Here is a 25529-nt window from a genome sequence, read left to right as displayed (position 1 = left end):
AGAGAATCATCATCATCACCAAGGAAGTTCATAAATCAGATACATTTTCCTTTTTATCAACACTGACTATATAACAGACACATATTTTTACATGATTACTTAGAAAATTAATTTATTTGCTCTGCTTCTCTTTGATGGAGAGTATTTTCTTTGGAATGACCTTAATATTAGAAAGAGCAGAGGCCAAGGACAAGTACCTTTTATAATACATTCATTGGGAATCTGCTTTTCCTCAAGCATTTCCTTTTTCCTCCCTTTTTTTTACTCCCCTTTTCCTCAAGCATCAACCAGCCCACATTTTTTTCTTCTTGCCCTTGAGCTGTCATCGAGCACAGAGCAGATAAAAACTGTGCTGATCCTTCCTTATGGATGAAGTAATCATGAGCAATACTGAGTGTAATTTTTATAATAAAATATTTTCTTCTGACATTGGAAAAATCTGCTTGAAAAATACCATGAGTATTTTTTAAATAGCGAGTATTTTTTAAACAACTCTTTTAACAATGTTTTCTAAAACATGGTAATGTGATCTTAATCAAATATTCCTAAATAAAACAAAATGTATCTTCTTGGAATTTCAATTGGGTATACTTTAAAATACAAAAATTATAACCACTTTGGCCATTTAATAAAGATATCTTGGAGACATACCTGTTATCAAGTAAATACCAGATCAAGCCTTTCGGTAGTAAATGAAAGCTCCCAGAAAAACTTATAATTTTTTATTCTCTACAAAAATCATTGTTCAAAATACTATTACTATGAAGCCTGTTAGAAATGAACAAGTATCTCTTTTAATTTTTGCTTTAGTGTTTATGGGACTAAGAACAATCAAAATGGTTTTTAAAAAAATCATTGTTATTATCATAGAAAAAAAGATATTTATTACATAACTTTTGATTGGTGGCACATTGCAAAATTCTGAGTTTAAAAAATATTTTATCCTGGGTTTAATTTGTTTATTCAATCTAGCTTCTTTAAAGGTAGAGAATACTTTTTTTCCCCACTTAACTTTTGTGTGTTCCAACATTGTCTCTTTCTTGCAGTTGGTCTCAGATTAAATGTCATTTCAGAGACATTTATATAGAGGCTGAAACATTTGAATAGTCCTCGCCTTGAAACATATATTATCTCTATATTTTATGCTCATCTTATTTTTTTACATTATATAATAACAGAAGCTAGATAGAAGCTCTTCTGTAATAATGTGTTACCTTTCTTAATGTTCACATCCAGGATGTGAACTATCTTAGAATAGGTACTCAGCCTGCCTTATTCAATATTTAATTCCTGCCATATAGGGTGTCAAAAACATATGGTGCTTAAGGAGAATAAATTGTGAAATAAACGAATGCCACATGGAAACCCTTAAAAATATGAACTGATTACAGTAGTTATTGTAGAAGAGTAACCAGTAGTTATTATGTAAGTGTAACCTGCTAAAATAAACAAAACACCATCAGGGCTGTCTAATGTAGATACATCTTTTAACACTGAGGATCAGCTTCCTCTTGAACAAATTGTCACACATATAGTAGAAACTCAAAATTATTTGATACATGAGTTAAATAATAGCTTCTTTTATAAGAATTTGAAAAAAAAAAACAATGATAAGGTTGAAAATATCCCCCAGAACTGTTAATGAAGCTTAATTTATATCATAAAAAGGGGCGGGGGGTGGGGAGGAGTTCTGGAGCAATCATCAAGGAAATTCAAGTTCAAAACACTATTTTTATAAAATTTTCTGTTTTAGGAAAAAAGAGTGCACCTTTACCTTTAAAGATATATGTAGGCTAAAAATAAAAGACAAGAAAAAGACAGTCTATGTGAATGGTAAGTAAAAGAGAGCAGGACAAAATAGACTTTATTTTGCATCGGACAAAATAGACTTTAAGGTAAAAATTGTCTCAAGAGGCAAAGGAGGTTATTATATAATAATAAATATTTTAATTCATCAAGAGGATATAACAATTGTAAATATATATGCACTCAACATTGGAGCACCTAAATATATAAAACATGTTAACAGAACAGAAAGGAGACACAGAAAGTAATACAATAATAGTAGGGAACTTTAGTACCCCACTTCTTGACAGATCATCAAGAAATTAAAAATAGAACTACCATATAATCTAGTGATCTCACTTCTTGGTATTTATCCAAAAGACCTGAAATCAGGATCTCAAAAGATACATGCACTTCCACATTCATTGCAACATTATTTATAAAAGCTAAGATGTGGAAACAACATAAATATCTATCAATAGATGAATGTATAAAGAAAATTTGGAATATTTATATATATGGTACACATATACACATATATATGTGTGTGTGTGTATATATATACATATATATGTGTGTATATACATACACACACACACATATATATGTGTGTATATACATTTACACAACCATATATAATGAAATATTCGGCCTTAAAAAAGAAGAAAATCCTGCCATTTTCAATGACATGGATATTCCTGGTGCACATTATGTTAAGTGAAATAAGCCAGACAAGGCAAGACAAATACTATATGATCTCATTTATATGTGGAATCTAAAATAGCCAAATTCATAGAAGCATAGAGTAGAACTGTGGTTTTCAGAGGCTGGTGTGGAAGGGACAATGCCAAGCGATGGTCAAAGGTATAAAGTTTCAGTTATTCAAGTAAATAAGTTCTGGATTTGCTATGCAGCAAGGGTCCTATAGTTAACAATACTGTACTATAAGTAAAATTTGTTAAGAAGGTATACCTTATGTTAAATGTTCTTATCACACACACACAAATAATAATAAAGAGGATAGGAGGAAACTTTGGAAGGTGACAGATATATCTAAGGTCTTGATGGGGTGATGTTTTCACAGGTATATACTTATTCCCAAACTTATAGAGTTGTAAAATATGCATAGCTTTTTGCATGTCAATCATAACAAAGTGTTTTTTTTAAAGCAGTCTTTCTTTTCCTTTTAAATTAATATTACAATGTCATAGCCTTCTTTGGTACATGTTCCAGTGTGTCATGCCTGTTATAATTATCTAATATCTAAAGAATTAAAGAATAATTCTGTTTCTGTTTGTAGCTATTATCATAACTTAGCTATTACAATAATAATAATAGGCAGACTATGAATTCCCAAAATATATAGTACACATATTAAAATGTTATATTTAACATATTAAGCACATAAAGTGGAAATTTTTCTGTACAAAAGAGCCCTCAATATAGAATGAATACTCTATAGACGTTAATAAACATAAACGATAAGGCAGGACCTAATAACTCAGGATGTCAGATGATGATGCTAGTAGCTAACACTTATCAACACCAGGCACTGCTTTACCAGCTTTCCATTCATTGACTCATTAGACTTGGAAAACACCCTAGAAAGTAGGCACTATTATTAGCCCTATTTTGAAGGTGAGGAAATTGAGGCACAGAAGTCTAAGTAACATCTCTAAAGTGATGAAATCGATCTCAAGCAGTTTGCTTCCAGAATCCATGTTCCTAACCAAAAAGAACTACGTTAAACTTAGAAGGATTAGCTGAGATTTCTTGTCTAAGTGGATGTGTTCTAATGATATTCCTTGCAGTGAGCATCCTCTCTACAAACATAACAACAAGAGCATTCAGCTCCAATTCAGGGCATAGAGAGTATCTAAAACACTCCTCTTGGTCATCCAAGGCTCTTGACATGCAGTACAATGCAACACTCCAAAATGAGCACACTAGATGGTCTGAAGACAATCTGTCATCATGTAAACAAAATCTGCTTCCAGAAATAAAAGACAAAGGAAGAATGGGGCCCTCTTACAAGATTACTTTAATTTTCTCCCATTTTCTCCATATTTGCTGCACAAATTAATCCCTTCTTATGTTGGTGGATGTTTACTTCCGTTGCATCTGCACACATTTATCTACAGCAACTCCTTCCTGAAAAACCCACATCTATCTTCATTTTCTTTTTCAAAAACCTAATCGAAATCCATTTCTTCTAGGATGTCGTTTTCTGATAATTTGTAGAGGAGTGTAGTGGTTAAGTCTATAAGCATAACATGAAATATAAAAATCAGTTATTTTTATTGGCCCTGGAAAAAATCATCTTCTTTTATTATTTAGCCCATTCTTCTCAATCTCATAAAGCATATGCAGAATCTGAGTTATTATGCATGAACCCCTTAGGCTAAATATTATTGCTACTTTACTTTTACTTGTTCTATGGCTAAAGAAACAAAATCTTGTGTGTAATTAATCATTTTTAAAAATGCTTCTCTGCTAAAGTAAACTTCTTAAAATTGACCAAGTATTATAGCTTAACACCTGCAGTGTGTATGCTGGAAATTCATTTTATAGTTTCAGAAGAAAAAAAAAATATGCTCTATTAAAAAATGTGTACCATGCAAGATAAGCTATGATTTTAGCATCTTTCCCTATGACCTGGTAAGTCCCTGCTAAACATATTCAATTATCTGTACCCACCGCTTTCATGAACCTCTCTAACAAACTGGAGCATTTAGACAACTGCTAAGGCAATAAATAACATTTATAAAGTCCAAAATAATTGTTCTACTTCCCTCCTCCCATAAGTTTCTATTAAGACCAAAGATATATTTACACCTTAACCTTTTACTAGTAAAGCAAAATTCTTAGAACAGTAGTTCTCACCTTGACTACAGGTCACTGTCAGACTGGGGAGATTTTAAAAATCTTGACACCCAGACTGTGCCTCAAGTCAACTAAACTAGACTCTCCAGGCTGTGACACAGGCAGCAATATTTTCTAAAGTACCCAGATGACTCCAATGTGAAGTCCAGGGTGAGAACCACTGTCCTACAGGGAAATACAGGGAAAACATCAAGTATCCTGTTGGCATGGGGTAAGAACTAATATATCCAAAATCTAATGGTTCTGGTCATCTGTATAACCATCCATCTATGAACTTGATTTCGAATGGCCTACAGTCAAATGTAGCTGTTATGATGATGACGTGGAGAATAACTCCCAAGGAGAAGAGGATAAAGAGCAATACATCTCTAATGATTCAGGACTCTTTTTAGGGAGAAAAAAAGGTGTATCAGAATTGCCAGAAGACAATGGAATCATATTTCAAAAATCCACATGCTTGTAGTTCCTTACTTCATGCCCACCCCTCGGATTCCAGTAAGGACTTCCAGAGTAGGAGATAGGTTGAGCCTCTGTGTTCAGTTTATGTCATTATCTTATCTTGTGTATAGATGTGGAAACACAAAATTGTTTTATTTCTCATCTTACATGGATTTAGGCATTATATTTCCATTGTCTTTTAGCCTTTCCTCTAGATGTGTATCCTACCAAATCAAGAGCTTATTTAATTAGAAATTAAGTTTTAAAAAACAAAATGAAAATGACTGCTCTTACCTTCCCTGACTTTAGTTCCTCCAAGGACTATCGCGGATATGCCAACAGATGAAGACAGAAGCCAAATACAGATATTGATGATCTTTGCTTTCAAGGGCGTGCGAAAGTCCAATGCCTTGACAGGGTGGCACACAGCAATGTATCGATCCACACTCATCATGGTCAAGGTGAATATGCTGGTAAACATGTTGTAGTAGTCAATGGAAATGACTATCTTGCACAGTATATCCCCAAATGGCCAGGAATTCATCAGGTAGACCGTGCTCTGGAAGGGCATGGTAGTAGTAACTAAAGCATCTGCTAAAGCCAGGTTAAATATATAAATGTTGGTCGCTGTCTTCATCTTAGTGTATCTAAAAGACAAGAACCAAGATCATTTCCCTCTATCTTCATGTCAAATCCATGAGGTGATTGTGTTTGCAACAGTCTTTGGGTTATTGAATTTGTTTTTCATTCACTTATTCTTTACATGTTTATTGAGTGTATAATATGTAAAAGAACTGTTCTAGACATTAGGGGTTCTATAAAAAATAAGGAAAAACCTCTGACTTTATTTAGCTTTGCATAGAAATATATTTAAATTAAAAAATTAAAAGATAAAGAAAACCACATAAGTAGATAAATAAATATACATAGTATAGATCTTTTCAACAGATTTGCATATAATACAGGTCTTTTCAGTTTCAGTGGCTAAAACAAAACTAAGTTTTTCATTTTAAATGCTCTATATAAGTAGAGCTGGCCAAGTTCTTCCCTTATACCTGTCATAGCATTAAATGTAATCTGGTACAGTAAGCGAGAAAGAATTCTGGTTTTCTCTCCTCTCATCTTGAGAGAGTTTTAAAGCACATAATTTGTTTTATCTTCCAACTGAGGAGAGAGTAATTTTCAAAGTAGGTCAGAAAGATTGCCTTTGAGCCCAAATTATTCTTTCCATTATAACATGAAGTTTTTAAAAATTAATTTATTGGGGTGACTTTGGTTAATAAAATTATATGTTTCAAGTGTACAATTAAAATATACATCATATGTATATTGCATTATGCGTTCATCACCCAAAGTTAAATTTCTGTCCATCATCATAGTTTAGAACAACTCTATTTTCAACTAAAACTGAATTAAGAGGATTTTTTTTACTTAGAGAATGCTTCCTCAGGGATCTGTAGCACATAAAACGTTCCAAATTAGATCAGAGACCAAATGCTAATATATGTTGGGGAAATCCATAATATATTACTTTCTACACATCTCAGATTTGTAGACCTTATCACAATTAATTCATCCGTGCCCCATGTACCTTCGAGGAGCTAGATTTCTTCAATATTATGGCCATGACTTTTATTAAAGTCATTTAAAAGGAGCTTCCTTATGGAAAACCACTTCTGCATTGGCGATAAAATCAATATCAATGGTATTCATTGATCACTGTGTTGGTGTTGATTCAAGACAAAAATTTCCACATGAGCAACTTCTTTAACATGAAATGATGGAACAGTCTTAGCTCCCTTTGGAAAGTGTGGTCTAATGTGAAGTCCTGAGGCTAAACTCAGTATGAAATTTTCCCGAGTTTCAGTTCCTGTTAAATGAGGATAGTAAAACTGAACTGGCAGTACATGAGATAAAGGCAGTGGATGGCCTGACTCAAAATCTCTGACACACGTCACTCTTAGTTTCGCACTGCCCTTGTCCCCCATCCCACCCCCAATGGTCCTTTTTCTCCTCTCTTCTTATTAGGAAACAGATTTGTTGTGCTTGGATGAAGGCATTGTAAGGACTGGTAATACCCTTTGGTTTCCATTTCAATGCTGTATTAACTAAACAATGTTTTAATTTAGAGAGTGAGGGGTTTATTTAAAAATATGTTTTTCCTTTACAGTTTTCAGTCAAATAGTAAATGGTCCATGAGCTTTAGAAAGTGATTAAATGTGTAAAGCCAATGCACAGAGCATAGTCTTTATAGAGGCATAGATACTAAGCGAGTACACTTACTGAGATAGAGCTATATGTTTCCATTGAGCAAGCCTGAAATGCTATGTTACATATTGTCTTCTTAAAAATATGGGTTTATGTTTGAAAAATGCATTTTACAAACTGATCCCTTACTCTTTCAACTTTTTCCCTCCAAATCCTTGATACTAGCAAAGATTTTAGACTTCTTTGACTTCTCACATTTTGTGACCCTCATATTCTCCACTTTATGAAGTCAGATTAATTTTCTCTGCCTTACACAGTTAGGTAGACCTGGGTTCTAGTCATTTTTCCTTCCAATTGATAAACTTTGGAGAGGTCACTAAAAACTCTGATCTTCAGTTTTCCAACTATAAAATGGGGAATACCAATCTCATAAAGTTCCTGAGATAATTAATAAAATCACATGATCCAGAGACTACATCTCATTTATCTCATGTTCCCCAACTCTTCTTTCCTCTCTTATAAAGCAAGACCCTCACCCTCAAAGACAGGCTGGTTGAGCTACTGTGTATTGTTTATATTTAATCAAAACGAAATAGTAATTACTCTTACCTATCCCTGTGGGTGGAGGTCACAAATTAGCACAGGAAGTAGAGAAGAACATAGTTTCTAGCTAATGCCCAGGGATGCATTTACCTGATTTAGCTTGAATATACTCTTTCAACTTTCTCCCTCCAAACAGTAAAGAGTAAAAAATGAAGCTGAGACCTAACACGCTGCAAGAATATGAATGGAATGATACATGAATTACAATATAACATAACATGCATCTTTAAGTAATCATAAAACGTTGCATGGTAGCCTGCTCTTAGCTTATAAAAAATATTTGTAACAAATGGATGTAAGAAATTGCTTAAACACTTATAATTAAAATCCTGTCATCAGATATTAGAATAAGAGAGATGACCGCCCACAACAAAAATGTCTACAAATTGCACTAATTGTAGCAAAAGTCCCTGCTCCCAGAGAAACAAGCTCTGTCCCCATCACTCATGTGGGAGCTACAGCTGTTACCATCCCCAAAGGCTGGTAACATTTACCAGGGACCTAGAATGGAGCCTGCCCTCTCCTACTACAGAAACCCCTGGATCTACCAACATCCCAATGTCATGGCATCAGCTCCCTATTTTGAGAAGGTTCATATTAAAGACAATAACAATAATTATTTATTTCAAAACACACCCTGTGTCAGGCACTCTGCTGTACTTTCCACATGCTTTATCCCATTTAGTCTTCAAAGCAATTCTGTATGATATTAGTACCTATTCTATAAAGGAGGTCACCAAAAATTTACAGGAATTATGTAAGTTTGTCAAAGTAATACAGTTATAAAGGGTATGGCAGGAATTCAAACCCAAGTTTGATCCCAGTTCCTGCATTCTTATGCCTCCCCAGCACTGTATAATTTACAAAGCTCAATTTGACTTCTATGTATCTTCTTTGAGCTCACAATAACTGCCCTTCAAGTTTACCCTGCAGATTTATGTCTTTTCCCTAATACAGTTGAAGAAAGTTAGACCTGAGTAATTTAAGTAATTTGTCTAGTGTTAGCAGAGGCAGGAGCTCAGGGGGAGGAGGTGGAAAGGACAGCAGAACAAGGCCCTTCTCACAGAGTTCTGGAAGACACATACTTATAAGCCTACAACACTGAAAAGGAGAACTAAGCAGGTGTAATTAAAAGTAATAAATAAACTATGAGTTGAACATATATTGAGTCTTTCCTGTACTACACTGGATTGGATTCTAGGAACACATGATTATAAAGCAAGACCCTCACCCTCCAAGACAGGCTGGTTGAGCTATTGTGTATTGCTTGTATTTAACCAAAATGAAATAGTTACTCTTTCCCATCATTGTATGTCCACTGATGGGAAAAGAAAGTAAGTTGTCTTACTATGGTAGGATATGGAATTATTTTCCATTTCATCCACACGGCTTTAAAAAAATTCACAAGTATTTCCAGTAAAATGGTGCCATCTGGGCGAGAAGTGCGGGTTTATGAAGAGAAGCTGGAGGTGGGCTGGCAGCAAGTGGTTGCACTTTTTAGCGTACACACCACAGGAGCATATGGCACTAAAAGAGCTTAGTCCGTGGGCTGTCCTCATTAAACTTGACAATGTTATAAACCTGGAAACAACAGTACAGTGTGCAAGGAAAGATGCATAGAGCAGTCCAGAAAGAGCAGTCAACTATGGAATGGAGAGTGCTTGCTGTGAATTGGTCATCACTGGACATGGCAGAGGCTGTCTCCGGGAGTTAAAAATGCTCTCCATAACACTTTAGCTCAAGATCTGCCTACTGTAGTTCTCTTTAGAGAATTAAGGGGTGGCTTCTAAATTGGCAGCTGTACACATTTGTGTGATGGTGAGGGAAACAAAGTTAACTGCTGAGCTATCACGAACTAATGTCACCAAGCTCAGTTGCTGGCAGAGTGTGACACTTGACACACAAGAAATGAAGTACAAGAAGGAGGAATGTTGACCTTGTGCCGCAGTGGTCCCAGGGCTTCTTATCCTTTCCATGTGCTTGCTGTGCTCAGACAGCACGAGGTAGAAGAAATCATTCTTCAATTAGCATGCCTTGCTGTTGAGGCTCATTGCCCAAGTGGGTTTTTATAAAAATTTAAATGATGATTCATAAATCAGAAGCTCCATTTTAGCTTTAAGACAGTATGATGAATCCATAATCTTCATGGGTAAGCATCATACATCTTTAAACACAAACACATTTTCAGTTTTATTGGTCTATGTTATTTTTAGCTCTTACCTGCAATTGTTTCCCGTGTTGACATATACACAGCCTCTCTTCTCTCTCCAGTTATATTCATGTTCCCTCCCCTGTCTTCATCCTTTCATTATTTCAACACATTAAGTTCACATTCCATACACAGCAATATCCTGGACATGGAGGATGACTGAAAAATAAATTCAACATACAAACCTGCTCCTAGAATCTTTTAAACTAACTAAGTCAAAATTATAATGTGAACTAGAGGAATAGGCAGAAGGGAAAGAGCTATGTGTAATGAGGAGATCTTGAAGAAGGGAAAATATGGACAGTAGCTTGATCATTGAGAAGAATTCTGGTAGACAGAGAGGCTTGATGGCTAGAGTCTTTTTCAGGGGTTAAGGTCCTGTTGGGGGTAATGAGAGGCTGGCAGTGATGGGAAATGAAGTGTCAGGCCACAGAGAATCTTGAACACCAGGAGGAAGAACTATTTTAGAGTATTTATTGAGGAATAATTATGTGACAGACTCTTTTAGAAACTACATTATCTGGCAAAGTTGTAATGATGATTAAGTGAGATAATGCCTCAGATTACGTAGCACAGGATTGCTCAGTAAATGCCAGCTCTTCGTCATCATTGCTGCACTGCTGTTGTTATTATTGTTACTGTTATTGCTAGTTATCTACTACAGTCCTAATAACCCATGTTGCAATCTTGTAAGATAGCAATGCCCCACTTTTTTTTTTTTTCTGATTCTGATTCTCAGGAGTCCTCAGAGTCAATATCTAATATGTAAAGGAATTCAATATTCAAAAGCTTCTTAAGGGGAGTCAGATTTTTATCAGAGAAATAGCATGATTCTGTGAATTCTGCCACTTCCAGCAGCTAAAGATAGAAAAACATTCTGATTAGGGCCATTGAGTATGCATCATGAGGGAAGAAAACATTTGACCTGAGGGACCAGGACATGGCCTGATGTAAAACATTAGCATTAGCATACTAGTACTAGCCCTCAATGGATGCATGCTGTCATGTACATTATAGTGTTTGAGTTTTCCCAAAGGCAGTATCCATTTTTCAGGTGAGGAAACTAAGTAAAGCAGAAGTAAGTGACTTGCCTAAAACTATTTATTAGTGAGACAATGGGAAGTAAAATCTGAGTCTTCTGAGTAGCTTTCGAACTACAGCTCCAATATAATGAAAACAAATAAACACCTGGTGGCCATTTTTTTTTAAATAGACTTCTTTAATGTATCAAATATCACCTGAATAAATGTTTGGTCTGGTGAAAGAAAAGTGTGATCAAACGCCACTGACGCACAAGAAGCTAGCCTCTATCCTACAATGCTAAAGCTGCACTAGGAGTCTGAAGACCCCAAACACCACACTCAATAGATGAAAATTCTGCACCCCGAGATATGTAATCCTTTTGACCAACAGTGGAAGACTAGCATAGAGAAACAAAAGTTTTGGCACTCTTCTCTGTATTGCCAAAAAGCATGATTTATTCATTTCCTGCGTATGTTTTCCAGACACATAGCATTCTAGATTTTAGATTTTATTTTTAAAGCAATCAAAAACAATGATGGCTATACTGATGTGAAATCTCAGAAGAATTTATTTGAAAACATAATGAGTTTGCTTCATTAAATCCTGTGGATACCTTCAGTTCATCTCAATGAAATTAACTTGCAGTACGTCCTTTTGGACTATTTACTATTGAAATTATGGCTATTTACTAAAGGAAAGTAGCTTATTAATTTTAGAAAAAGGTAAATTCAGTTATTGTTTCTCCATTAACTGACTGCGAAATTGCTTAAATCTATACTATTCTGAAGGAGTCATATTCCCACAGGCATCGGGCCCCTTTATTTCCCCAACATTACTCTTCCATGCAAAGAGCAAAAGCTATAAAGAGAAAAAAGCTATAAGGAGAAGCTGAGTATGTCTCTGAGTCCTACAACTATGGAGACTGTAGTCACCACTCAGGTAGGAACACACAGCCAGAATGGACATGTATTGCCCCACACCCTCAGCAGGCTCTCCATGAAGGGCGGTGGTGAGAGGGTAAGAACGGGAATGTCGAAGTGATGATTTCACTGGAATAGCCAGTGCCCTAGGAAGTGCTCATCCTGTCTACAGTTGGGGTGAACTATAGACAGTGACTCCGAGAACAGTGACTCCGAGAACAGTATTCGAATATATTGAACTGTGTACTCAGAGTGAGTGCTTATCATGTCCAACAACACCCAGTGGAAAATTACAAATCTCAAATGACTAAAGTGTTGTTTCCTAGTGTATGACTATTTGGATATGTATGTAGATATCAGAAATTAATTTTCCATTTTTACACAGAAAACTAATCTAGCTAAATAAGCTACAAAATGCTGGTAGAGAAAGACAAGATACCCTCCTGTTCTGTCATCTGTCAGAAGAAGTAGGCCCTTCACTAGATAGAAAGCAACATAGTAAGGCACAGAAAGTTTAGCATTTTGTTGTGAAGTTAAATTGAGTTAATAATGAGTTAATGAGCCCAATGGGAGCTCAGAAAATTGTCCCTATTTTTATAGTTTATCTCTAAATGATCATAACTCTAGCCATTCTTAATCTGATGGCATTTTTTTCTAGCTTTAGACCAATTCCTTTGAGATCTCTCAATTCATCACATTTCATGTTTTTTCTCATCTTTCATTTAAATTCTGACTTGCTTGGTCAACAGAGAAATGTCTATAAACATACACACGCACAAGCCTTTTACAATATTATTCTCACTTCTAAGATCTATTCTTCTTACATAAGTCTTCCTTATCTGAGACATAAACCAGCATCTCATCCAAAGAAGGAAAGAAAAAAAATCTAATGGCTGATTTTCTGTTGAGGAGTAAATAAATGTTATTCTGAAACCTTCTTTTGTTAAATAGTTCTAAGCTTGTATTACCTGCACCATTAAAACCACGTAAGTCAAATTTTAGAAAGGAAATTGTCCTGCAGCCATACGATTTTAAGTTTTTAGCTGAGCACAGAGCCTCCTAGGGTAACAGTTGAGTGTATCTGCCAATTAATCTGGAGAAAAGGAGGTGCCAACTGCACAGTTTGCATGAAGATACTGCTTCCCAAAAGACGAAGCTGAATGATTACTGGAGAGAAACTATCATTTCCCAGTGAGAAATAAGTTCCTCCTGGAAATCATTCTAAGACATGCACCAGGAAAAACTGTAGCCTTATAAAGTCAACACAATCAGGAAGTGATTTTGAAGACTATCATTTTGCCTGGAGTTTGTTAGAGTTTAGGGGTTCTATATCTATCACCGAATTGGTTTCTTTTTCCTTTTCACCTTTTTTTTTTTTTGGTGGGGGTAGTGGGGACTGTTTAGTCTCTGATCTCTGAATTAGTTCCACAAAGATTTGGACTTCATCTGCAATCATATGTCCTACAGGGAAAAAATAACTCTATTTAGCTAATCCACATAAATAGTTGCAATAAAACTAATTCTCACTATTAAGAGCTTGCCGAATGATAAAATTACTTTGAGAAATGCAAGATAGGCTCTTTTGAAAATAATTTCTGAAGTTATCTTTGCTGTTCTTGCTTTAAAGAAAATGTTTAATGTCGACTCCAAGAGAGGATTCAAGATAATTTAGAACATATATTTTTACTCAAAGTCTAAGGTAAGACTGACATTAGATAGGGAGCAGCACATGGTTAATTATGCCAATATACCTTTGCCTTTTCTATAATGCCTCTCTTGGAGTAGTTTGATGATACTACCTAAAGTAAGCTATGCTGATATTTGAGAGAATATGTAATATATGTACACATAAACTGCAGTAATTACAATGAGCACTTCGAAGAGGAGGAATAAAACATCTGGGATGGAAAGAGGTAGGCACTGTAGCAGACACTCTGATTGGAATAACGAATTCCTCCCATACTTCTCCAATTTGGTTATAGCCACACAGTTTTGGTTGGATGGCACAAATTCAACCAAAGCTGTGAGCTCTCCCCCCATGCTGGGCGGGAGGGCCCAGTCATCAGGGCAGAAGACACAGAAGCGGGACGGGACCACAGAGAACCAACAGTTGATTATTACTGGCCCTAGTTGCAAAACTGAGGCTGAGCCATACTCCCAAACCAACTCCCAAACCAGAGGGCCTCTCCCTCCATACCCTCTGAGACTGATCACTGCAGAGCTCCAGGGGAATCTGAGCAAATGCTACCAAAACTGTTGCCAATACAGACAGGGACTTAAATTGAGAGTAGCGACGGTGATTAAAATCTACAAGAAAAATTTTTTAAAAGGTGTTTTAAGGCTTTATATAAAGCAGGGATCCAAGAGGCTTAGACACCGCCTACTGGAAACCAAAAGAAAAGTGCTTTCTTTGCAACAGGCTAAAGAGAGACCTTTATATTATAAAGCTTCTTTCTGGAAAAACAGCAAAATATACTTCCATTAATGCCAGGCAGAAAAATAGTCCATTAAACACCATGAACAACCAAGGTGACAAGGCTTCTCAGAAAGAAAGAGAAAAATCTCCAGAAAATAAGCTTACAGACATAGAAATATGTAACTTAAATGACGGAGACCTCAGGATGGTACTTCTGAAAAATCTCAGTGAGTTCCAAAACAAGTCATATCAATAATTTCAGAATTAAAAGAACTAAAAGAGCAGAGCAAGGAGATTGAAACCCTCAGAAAGAACAGAACAGATCTCCTTAGGAGATTTAAAAAAAACACACTGCAAGTGTTGAAAAATGAAATAGCAAGCTTAGGAAATAGAGTTGACCAAATGGAGGAAAAGATCAGTGTTATCAAAGAAAGAAATCTAGAAATAAATCAGAAGGAAGAAGAGAGAAACTGAAGAATGAAAATTAATGAAAGAAAAATTCAAGGACTAGCTGATACCATCAGGAGAGGAAACATAAGATAATGAGCACTACCGAAGGTGACGAAAAGGAGCAGGGACTAGAAAGCATTTTCAGACAAATAGTGAATGAGAATGTCCCAAATCTAAGGAATGAGCTGGACCCTGGAATTCAAGAAGTCAACAGAACACCTAATTTATCTCAATCCAAAAAGGCCTTCACCAAGACACATTGTATTAAAGTTATCAAAAACCAATGATAAAGATAGAATTCTCAAGGCAGCCAGGGAGGAAAAAAGGGTAACTTATAAAGGTAAACCCATTAGATTATCCTAGGACTTCTCAGTGCAAACCTTAAAGCCAGAAAGGCATGGAATAAAATATTTAAACTATTAAGTAAAAGGAACTACCAGCCTGGAATAATGTATCCAGCTAAGTTCTCCTTTAGATATGAAGAAGAAATTAAGACTTTTCCAGACATACAAAAACTGAGGCAATTCTCCACTACGAGGCCTACACTACAGGAAATATTGAAAGGGGTCAGCTCACTTAAAACAAAATGACAAAAAAAAAAAAACATAATTATGAGTAAAGTGACTATCAGGCATATAGAAGCAGAAGAGTGCAACCCTTACTAATAACAGGGCATTATATGCTTAAATAATAAGAAGAGAATAGTTAAAACAAGATAATAATGAACATTCAATATACAAATTGAGATAATAATGACTGAAAAGTGGGGGGCAATCAAAGATCCAACTTCACAAAGGGGAAAGGAGATAAGGCACACACAGAAGAAAATGGACGACTGTATATATAACACTATCCTTTTCATATTCATAAAGGTAAACACACACCAAAGATTCAGAACTGAAGTATATAACATAAAACAAGAAGAACCAGAGAGAAAACCCACAAAACCAACCAAAATAAAGAAAACAGAAGCACAAGGACAAGAAAGCAATGGAAAGACCGAGCTACCAGAAAGCAAAAGATAAAATGGCTATAAGAAGACATCATATTTCAATAAACACCCTAAATGTAAATAGACTGAACTCACCAGTAAAAAGGCATAGAGTTGCAGATGGATCAAAAAACAAAACCCAACCATATGCTGCATCCAGGAGATACATCTCAGCTCCAAAGACAAATATAGACTCAAAGTGAAAGGGTGGAAAATGATATTTCAAGCAAATAACATTCAGAGAAAAGTAGGAGTAGCGGTACTAATATCAGATGAAATAGACTTCAAAATAAAAAAGGTCAAGAAAGATACTGAGGGACACTTCATAACGATAAAGGGAATCGTGCACCAAGAAGACATAACATTAACATCTATGCTTCCAATCAGAAAGTCCCGAAATATGTAAAGCAATTACTAACAGAACTAAAGGGAGAAACAGACCAAAACACTATTGTAGTAGGGGACCTAAATACCCCTTTGTCAGATATGGAGAGATCATCCAAACAGAAAATCAATAAGGAAATAACATCCTTAAATGACACTTTATCCAACTGGACATGATTAATATTTACAGAGCCTTCCAATCCCAAACAGCTGTTTATACATTCTAGTGCACATAGGACATTCTCAAGAATTGACCACATACTGGGACACAGAGATACCCTCAACAAATATAAGAGGCTTAAAATCATACCAACCATATTCTCTGATCATAATGCTTTGAAACTAGAGATCAACTGCAAAAAGAAAGCAGGAAAAACCATAAATACATGGAGATTAAACAACATGCTACTTAAGAATAACTAGGTCAGAGAAGAAATAAAAAGAGAGATCAAGAGATACATAGAAATGAATGATAATGATAGTAAAACATATCAAAACTTTTGGGACATGGCTAAAGCGGTCATAAGAGGAAAGTTCATATCATTATAGGCCTATCTCCGAAAACAAGTACGAGCCCAAATAAACAACCTAATGCTTCTTCTTAAAAAACTAGGAAAAGAAGAAGAAATGAAGCTTAGAGTCAGCAGAAGGAAAGAAAAAATCAAAATTAGAGCAGAAATAAATGAAATTGAAAACAAAAGAAAAATAGAAAAAATAAATGCAACAAAGAGCTGGTTCTTTGAGAAGGCTAAAAAAAAATGACAAACCCCTGGCTAGACTCACTAAAGAAAAAAGAAAAAGGACACAAATAAACAAAATCAGGGATGAAAGAGGGGAAATTATGGCTGATATCACAGAAATACAAAGGATCATACAAGAATACTATGAAAAAGTATATACACCAAATTTAATAACCTAGAAGAAATGGACCACTACTTAGAAAAATACAACCTTCCTAGACTGAATCAAGAAGATCTGGAAAATCTAAAGAGACCAATCAGCAGTATGGAAATTGAAACAATCATCCAAACCCTACCAAAAGTAACCAGATGGCTTAACCAGTGAATTCGACCAAACATTCAGAGAAGATTTAATACCTATTCTCCTCAAACTCTTCCAAAAAATCAAAGAGGAGGCAATACATCCCAATTCCTTTTATGAGGCCAATATTACTCTGATACAAAAACCTGGTAAAGATAACACAAAGAAAGAAAACTGCGGACCAATATCTCTCATGAACACAGATACAAAAATCCTAAATAGGATACTAGCGAACCAAATACAGCAACATATTAAATAGATTATACACCACAATCAAGTGGTCTTCATCCCAGAGGCACAGGGATGGTTCAACATATGCAAATCGGTTAATGTGATACACCACATAAACAAATTAAAAAATAAGAGTCATATGATCATATCAATAGATGCGGAAAAAGCCTTCAACAAGATGATCAAAACACTTCACAAAATCAGTATAGAAGAGAAGTACCTTAACATAATAAAGCCCATACATGACAAGCCCTCAGTCAACATTATATTTAATGGTGAAAAACTAAAAACCTTCCCTCTAAGATCAAGAACAAGGCAAGCCTGTTCACTATTGCCACTGTTATTCAATGTAACATTGGAGGTCCTAGCCACTGCAATAAGACAAGAGAAAGGTATAAAGGGCATCCAAATAGGAAAGGAAGAAGTTAAACTGTCACTATTTGCAGATGACATGATTCCCTATATAGAAAACCCTAAAGACTTCACAAGAACACTACTAGAAACTATAAGCAAGTACAGTAAAGTCTCTGGACACAAAATCAATGTTCAAAAATCCATAGCTTTCCTATACTCTAATAATTAAGTTTCAGAAAAAGAAGTGGAAAAAATAATTCTTTTTGCAATCGCAACAAAAAAGAATAAAATACCTAGGAATAAATTTAACAAAACAAGTGAAAGACCTATATTATGAAAACTATAAGACTCTATTAAAAGAAATCGAAAAAGATACAAAGAAATGGAAAGCTATTCTGTGTTCTTGGATTGGAAGAATCTACATAGTTAAAATGATCATATTACCTAAAGCATTATACAGATTGAAAGCAATCCCCATCAAAATCCTGTCGGCATTATTTAAAGAAATAGAACAAAAAAATCATTAGATTTGTATGGAAGCACAAAAGACCCTGAAAGCCACCCTGAGAAAAAAGAATGAGGCTACCTGACTTCAAATTATACTAAAAAGCGACAATAATCAAAACGGCATGGTATCAGCAGCAAAACAGACACACGGACCAGTGGAACAGAATCGAGAGTCAAAAAGTAAACCCATATTTATATGGGCAAATAATTTTTGACAAAAAAAAAAAATAACGTACAGCGTAGAAAGGAAAGCCTCTCCAATAAATGGTGCTAGGAAAACTGGAAAGCCACCTGCAAAAGAATGAAACTAGACTGTTGTCTATCACCACACACCAAAATTAACTCAAAATGGATTAAGGACCTCAATATGAGACCTAAAACAATAAAATGCATAGAAGAAAACATAGGAACAAAACCGAAGGACCTTGGACTCAAAGAAAATTTTATGAATTTCACCTCAAAAGCAAGGGAAGTAAAAGCTAAAATAAAAGATTGAGTTTATATCAAACTAAAAAGCTTCTGCTCAGCAAAAGAAATCATCAACAAGGTAAAGAGAGAACCATCCGAATGGGAAAATATATTTGCAAGTATCGCCTCCAATAATGTCCTAATATCCAAAATATATAAAAAACTCATACAACTCAAGAACAACAAAAAAAAAAAACAAATGATCCAATCAAAAATGGGCAGAGGACCTGAACAGACACTTCTCTCTAGAGGACATACAAATGGCCAACAAATATATGAAAAGATGCTCAACATCACTAGCTATTGGGGAAATGTAAATCAAAAACCACAATGAGATACCATCTCACACCTGTTAGAATAGTTATAATCAACAGGACAAGTAATAACAAATGTTGGAGAGGGAGAAAAAAGAACCCTCATACACTGATGGTGGGACTGCAAATTGGTACAGCCACTATGGAAAACAGTATAGAGGTTCCTCAAAACACTAAGAATTGATCTACCATATCATCCAGCAATCCCACTACTGGGTATTTACCCCAAAGACTTGAAAACCCATATCCAAAAAGATATTTGCACACCTATGTTCATAGCGGCATTATTCACAGTGGCCAGGACATAGAAGCAACCGAAATGTCCTATGAGAGATGACTGGATAAAGAAGCTGTGGTACATATATGCAATTGAATATTAGCCAGCCATAAGAAGAGATGAAATACTGCCATTTGCAACAACATGGATGGACCTCAAGATAATCATGCTAAGCGAAATAAGCCAGATTGAAAAGGTAGAAAATCACGTGATATCACTTATATGTGGGATATAAACCTAAAAGCAACAAATGAACAGAACAAACAGACTCGTGGACATGGACTATAGACTAGTGGTTACCAAAGGACTATAGAGTAGTGGTTACTGGTGAGGTGGGGGAGGAGGGGGTAGTAGATGAGGTAAAGGGGATCAAATATAGTGGTGTAGGGGGAGGGTGACATGGGTAAAGTGGATCGAATATATGGTAGCTGAAGGAAACTGGACTTTGGGTGGTAAACACACAGTAGAATATACAGATGATAATGTACACCTGAAAACTATATAATTGTATTAACCAATGTTACCTCAATAAAGTTAAAACAATTTAAAAAATAAAAAGGAAAAGAAAAAAAAAACAGAAACACTAGAGGAAGAGCAGTCTGTGATGGAGATTTAAGAGAAACCCAGATGTGGAAGGAAGTAAAGAACAAGATGCTGTCAGAGAAAGTGAGGGACATATGATTGGTCAAACATGCCAAATCTCCCTAGGAGTCAAGTGACAGCCAACCTAACATGAGCATCTGAAACATGAGAGCTATAACTTTGGAAAAGGAACATTTGGGAGAGAACCCAAGTGCATTGGGCTGAGGAACAGGTGGAAGACAAGGAAACAGAGAAGAGGGATTATTCCTCTAAGAAGCTTACCTACAAGACACAAGAGGATGGAATGACATTAGCTAAGGGAACTTGGAAAAATGGAAGGTTCATTAATACTGGTTATTTGTAAGATGACAAATACTTGACTATGTACATGTTCTTGAGAACAAAAGCAATGTAGGAGAGAATACAGGTAAAGTAGGAAGGAGATAACTGATATGGCAAAGATGCAGGAAAGCAGGAGGCAATGAGATTCAAAACACAGGAGAAGGGATTTGCCTTGGATAAAAGGAAGGAATTCTTTGATGCAGATGGAAGAGAATGAGGGAAGTGTGGCTGCCAATGCACATATGTAGGAAAAAGAGCATCCCTGGCAGCTGGAAGCTAGTATAGCAGTGAACAACTGGGTGAAACCATTCACTGACCATCAGGGGAATGGGGTCAGATAGAGGGCTTCAGAATTAGGACTAATTAAATTATTTTTTTTTTAATGGGAAATGGGAAAATGAATTGGTTCTTTCTGAAAAATAGGAGAGACACAGAAAAACTAGGCAGAATTGGGGTCAGATACACTTGAATTCAATAGTGTTGTATTGACAAAGATAAAATTGATTTTATTCAACAGCATTCTATTAGCTGGATATAGAACCAAAGGAAATAGGTTACTTACTAGCTTGATCCAGGATTAAGGTTTGATGGAAGACACTGGCAAAAGGACAAGAAGGCAAGGTAACTGAGTGAATTGTCAAGAGAAGCTGAAGTTATGGCTCATGGAGTCTCAGCTAGGTTAGAAAAGAAGAAATAGTCTGGGAGAAAATGAAGCACTGCCAGGTAAAAAGGTATCCAAATTTTTGCAGAAGTAGTATAGTGGAAATGAATACTAGGATGGATTGGAGCACATGGTCTGAGATCAGGCTGCTGGGCTCACTCTAGCCCCACAAGTTAGTAAGGTCAGACTTTAATCAGTTTATTTAATCTTTCTTTGCCTTTGTTTCATCTTCTGTTAAATGGGCAGGGTACTATATGTATGGCTGTGAAGATTAAACAAAGTAACTCATATAAAGTAGGTAGCTTTATGAGTCTGGAATATATAAAGTCTTCAGTAAATTTATTTTTGCTAAGGGAAGAGACAGCCGTTTGTGTGGGAAGTTGTAATAAGATTGGGAGAATGGATGTTTAAGATGTTAGGGGTGGGGCTGCCTGGCAAGGTCTGGGGTGTGGATTGGGGCAGACCTCAAAGCATTCATTGCAGGTGACCTACGCAGGAAGAAATGAAGAGAACATGGGGTTAAGATCTTGAGCATCACACCCACAGTGCTGGTAGGACCCAAAGACATGGATCAAAGTTTGAAGTAAGCACTTCCCATCCCAGGACTACAAGCCCCAAAGCCTGGTGAGAGGGGAGGCTGGACTACATAAATTTTAATGTTTGCATAATGAAAAGTTAATGGGCCCTAATCTTAAGGAATTATGGCAGTTGGTAGACATTAAATGATACAAACTCTTGAAACTTTAAAAATCTTCAGAAGATATTGGGCAGCATTCCAGGTGCCCAAGGTGGGAAAATTTGTTTTAAGGCAGGTCTAAAAATAGTCAACACTTTTCCCACAACCCTAACTTTCTCCTCAGGTCTGAGGTGGCCATCCTAGACCTGCACCAGCCCTGCCATCTGAGCATCCAAATTCCACCTCCAGAATGATTTCCTAGATAACGAACTACACCAGGATTGCTTTGCATATATATTAAAATAGTGTTCTCAAAAGTGAGCCTCCGTCTTTTCAAGTAATGATGCTCATCCCTTAACATCGATTATAAAAATTGCATCTGAATCCCACACTTGGGTTCTGCTCTTAGTTCTGATGAGAATCCCATAGCCCTCTTGATGCCACTCTCTCAAATCTTCCATCCTTTCTTCTCTTGAGCCAATTGAATCCATATATATCAACTTTTCTTCTGAGTTTTAATTTTTCAATTCTTTGGTCATGTATTAGTCTAAACAAATTCTAAATACTCTTTCATTCTCTTAGCTCTAGAGTTAAGCGAGCTATCATTTCAGTAGGTTGACATTCCAGAATGACAGTACAGCTCTTCACTTTCCATTTGTCATCAAACTTAATCTCTAACTAGTTGAGAATAGAGTTAGGAGATGGAAATGTTGTCATGTGAATTATCTAACCTTTTTTTTTTTTAGCTGAATTTTTTAGCTGAATTTATCCCCTTCTAACAAATTTAGTCCTGGATATATTTGGGAAATATATATAATATATATTTATAATCACTTATATTTAAATTTACCATTAAAATCCCTAGCTAATCTACAATGATTCTGTTTTCTTTCTGACATGTCTCATGTTTCCTATGGAATTGTCTCTGCACATATTTTTAGAATTCTTCATTCTTTTAAATCCTAGTCTCCAGGGCCATATAAAAAGTTCTAGAGTAACTAGGAGGCTTTTCTCAAACTCAAACATTCAGGTGTTCATTAAAATGACAATAAGCTGCATCTATTTTATTCAAGCACTTAACTATATTAGTAGGTCTAGAGTTTGGTTTTTCTTAGCATCCTCTTTTTGCGTAGCAATGTTTTATTACAAAACAGCAGCCTCTATACCAAAGATCTCCTAAAAAATTTAATTACAATATAGAATACAGTTTTCTTTTCTTTTGGTTACTATAATCTTCTCTCTAATGGAAAGCAGCCCTGAAATTACTAATGACTTGGAAAAACAATTTGCTTTTCAAATATTCCCCCCTTCTGTAGCCTTTACTCATCATAGAGAATTCCTGTAAAATGCAATAAGCAATTATGGAAACCAAGGGTACCAAGCTACAGACACTAATTGTAGGTAAAATGAGCTTGATAATGTATTTGGAGGCTTAAATGATGGGTTTTAGTTCTGGAGCATGGATGAGGATAAAAGACCTGACATTCGCAAGTCAAATAAAAACAGATAAAAGGCATTTTTATGATGATGATTTCCCAAGAGAATCAGACTCTGCTACTGTAGATATTGTTCTTAAAATTCATAATAAATAAAGAGCCTGTTTCAAAACTAAAGTCAGAATAAAAGAAAAATATTAGTTCTTCATCCTTTCAACGCCCCTAAACAGTGACTTGCATCCTTTATTTCACAGGCACCTCTCAAAGGAATGTAAGCTTTTTACTCACTCTCAAAGGTGCATCAACAGAGCACTGTTTCCCAGAAAGTGAAACATACATCTCAAAGGGAATCCATAACAAAGTTGGGATTTTTTTTCTTTTTTTATCTTTGTTGAAAGAGGCTAAAATAAGAATCCCTTCACATACCAAAAAATTAGCATATATGTGGATATTTGGATATTTTTTATTGAAAGTTGACTTCCATGTACTTCCACAAACAAATAATAAAATAAAGCCTTCAATTTCTCACGGTGGAAAATAAAAAGCTAGGATATTTTTGAAAACCTCCACAACCCATATACTTCAGAGGATAAATACGAGATGGCTTATTTATAAAAGTCACTGATATTCTAAACAAATAGAATGTCATTTTATTACTAAAAAGGCTCATGTATGGATGGATACCAATAACCCTAAATAGTATATTGGATTTTGCTTCATAAAGAATACCAATCTGATGAATCACAGGAAATTCTGAATTACATTGAGTGCATTCCGTGGGCCTGAATTTTACCTTAAGAAATATTTGCAAAGGATCAACACGAAGTGCTCCAAACTGGAGCAGGCAACCAAACAAAAAGCCAGACAAATAGACTAATTTTCTTTCCAAGGACACTGACCTCATTCCACACCTTAGTACTTACCCTTTTTCACAGAGTTTTCAGGAGGGGCGAGGGTGAGTTTGTGTGTGTGGCGGGGGGCGGGGTGGGGTAACTCTTATACCCTCAAGAGCCTCTGGCCGTTGAGATTCGTCCTGTGTGAACCTAGCAGTTCCCCACCAAAAGCTCTCTCAGGAAATATTTCACTTCCTCTAAGAGGCTATCCTCTGAGAATCTCCGGAGTTCTGCACAGACGGAAAAGATTCTCCACCACCGTCCTTGATGGCGGGCCCCGCCCCTCCCTCCCGGCTCCAGCTACTGCGGCGCCCGGACCCTGCGCTCACCGGATGATCACGAACATGACCAGGGAGTTCCCCACCAAGCCCACGACGAACACCACGGAGTAGACTGCCGTGATGATGACCGGGATGACCGGGGAGATGTGCGCGGGTTCCAGCGGCGCGTCCTCCGAGCCCGCGCTGTTGTTGCTGTCCGGCTCGGCCCAGCTCGGGAACCAGCCGCTGCCATTGGGGAGCAGGCAGGTGCTGGGGGCGCAGGTAGGGCCCGGCTCTCCGCGGAAGATCTGGACTGGGGACTCCATGGTCGGGTGGCTGCGGCTGGAGGGCCAGGAGAAGCGGTACCGGCGGGGCTGAGGGAGCGAGAGAATCAGCTGGACCCAGAGAGGCAAACTTCGCCAGCGCCCTGGACAGTAAGCGGAGGCCCGCGGCTCTGGAGGCCCAGGGTCCTTATGCTCAGCCCACCCGGGCTCTATGTCCCCGGAAGCGGGAGCGGGAAAAGGACCGCTAGTTGCCATCCTGGCCAAAAGACGCGCGGCTGGGTGCCAGGTGGGCGCTAACTCTTCTCCCCACCCTCCACCTCCCACCCTCGATCCCGGCTCCTGAGATGCTCTCTCCATTTCCTAGGCATGGCCCTGGTAGAACTGTCCCCCGACTGCTGCTCGGAGCCTCCCGGAACAAGAGACCTCGAACACAGAACAGAGCCCTCGTTTCCAAGGACTGCACCTCGAAAGCCCAAAGCTCACCTCTGGCTCCTGGAGACGAGAGGAGAGGTCCAGACGGCGCCCTGGCCAGAGCTGAATCGCGCGTTCCTGGGTCCGGCTCAGACCGCGGGGTCGCCAAGAACCCGCAGTCCTGGGCTTTCAGACCCGCGCCCCGTGCTCTGGTGAAGTCCTTTCAGCCTAGCGCCTTCCCGGCCGCTCAGAGCGCGGCTCCTAGCACTGGCGGCGCTCAGCTAGGCGGGACTCGGTGAGGACCCGGCAGGCGCAAGCAGCGCGAGGACTAGGAGCTCTGCTCGCGCGCTGATCCCGTCCCGCCCCAGGCCGCGCCCCGCCCCGCCCACCAGCTAGCTGCTGCGAGTTGCGGGGGCGGGCAGCTCTGCGCCCTCGACTCGCCCGGCGGGAGCAGCCTTCGCATGAACTTCTCAGAGCCTCAC

At 37.2% G+C, this 25529-nt stretch overlaps 1 protein-coding gene across 3 annotated transcripts in view; it reads right to left on the bottom strand.

Annotated features, from left to right (window-relative positions):
- Positions 1–25236, bottom strand: part of OPRK1 (opioid receptor kappa 1) — a 29245-nt gene extending 4009 nt beyond the window's left edge. Inside the window, exons 1-3 of one of the 3 annotated variants that reach the window (XM_039868945.1) lie at positions 25120–25236; positions 24422–24726; positions 5401–5753 (exon numbers count right to left, since the gene is read on the bottom strand). In XM_039868945.1, the coding sequence (XP_039724879.1) occupies positions 5401–5753; positions 24422–24678 (610 nt within the window). In that variant the 5' untranslated portion in view covers positions 24679–24726; positions 25120–25236. Of the gene's footprint in view, positions 1–5400; positions 5754–10137; positions 11891–24421; positions 24727–25119 lie in introns of those variants that run through there. The other 2 variants (XM_039868947.1, XM_039868946.1) reach the window with 2 other exon arrangements.
- Positions 25237–25529: the final 293 nt, after the last annotated feature.

This window comes from Pteropus medius, unplaced genomic scaffold (genome assembly GCF_902729225.1).
Source record: "Pteropus medius unplaced genomic scaffold, Ma_sr-lr_union100, whole genome shotgun sequence".
NCBI classification, from domain to species: domain Eukaryota; kingdom Metazoa; phylum Chordata; class Mammalia; order Chiroptera; family Pteropodidae; genus Pteropus; species Pteropus medius.
Note: the sequence above shows the minus strand (reverse complement) of the source record. Positions and strands in the feature narration are given on the sequence as shown.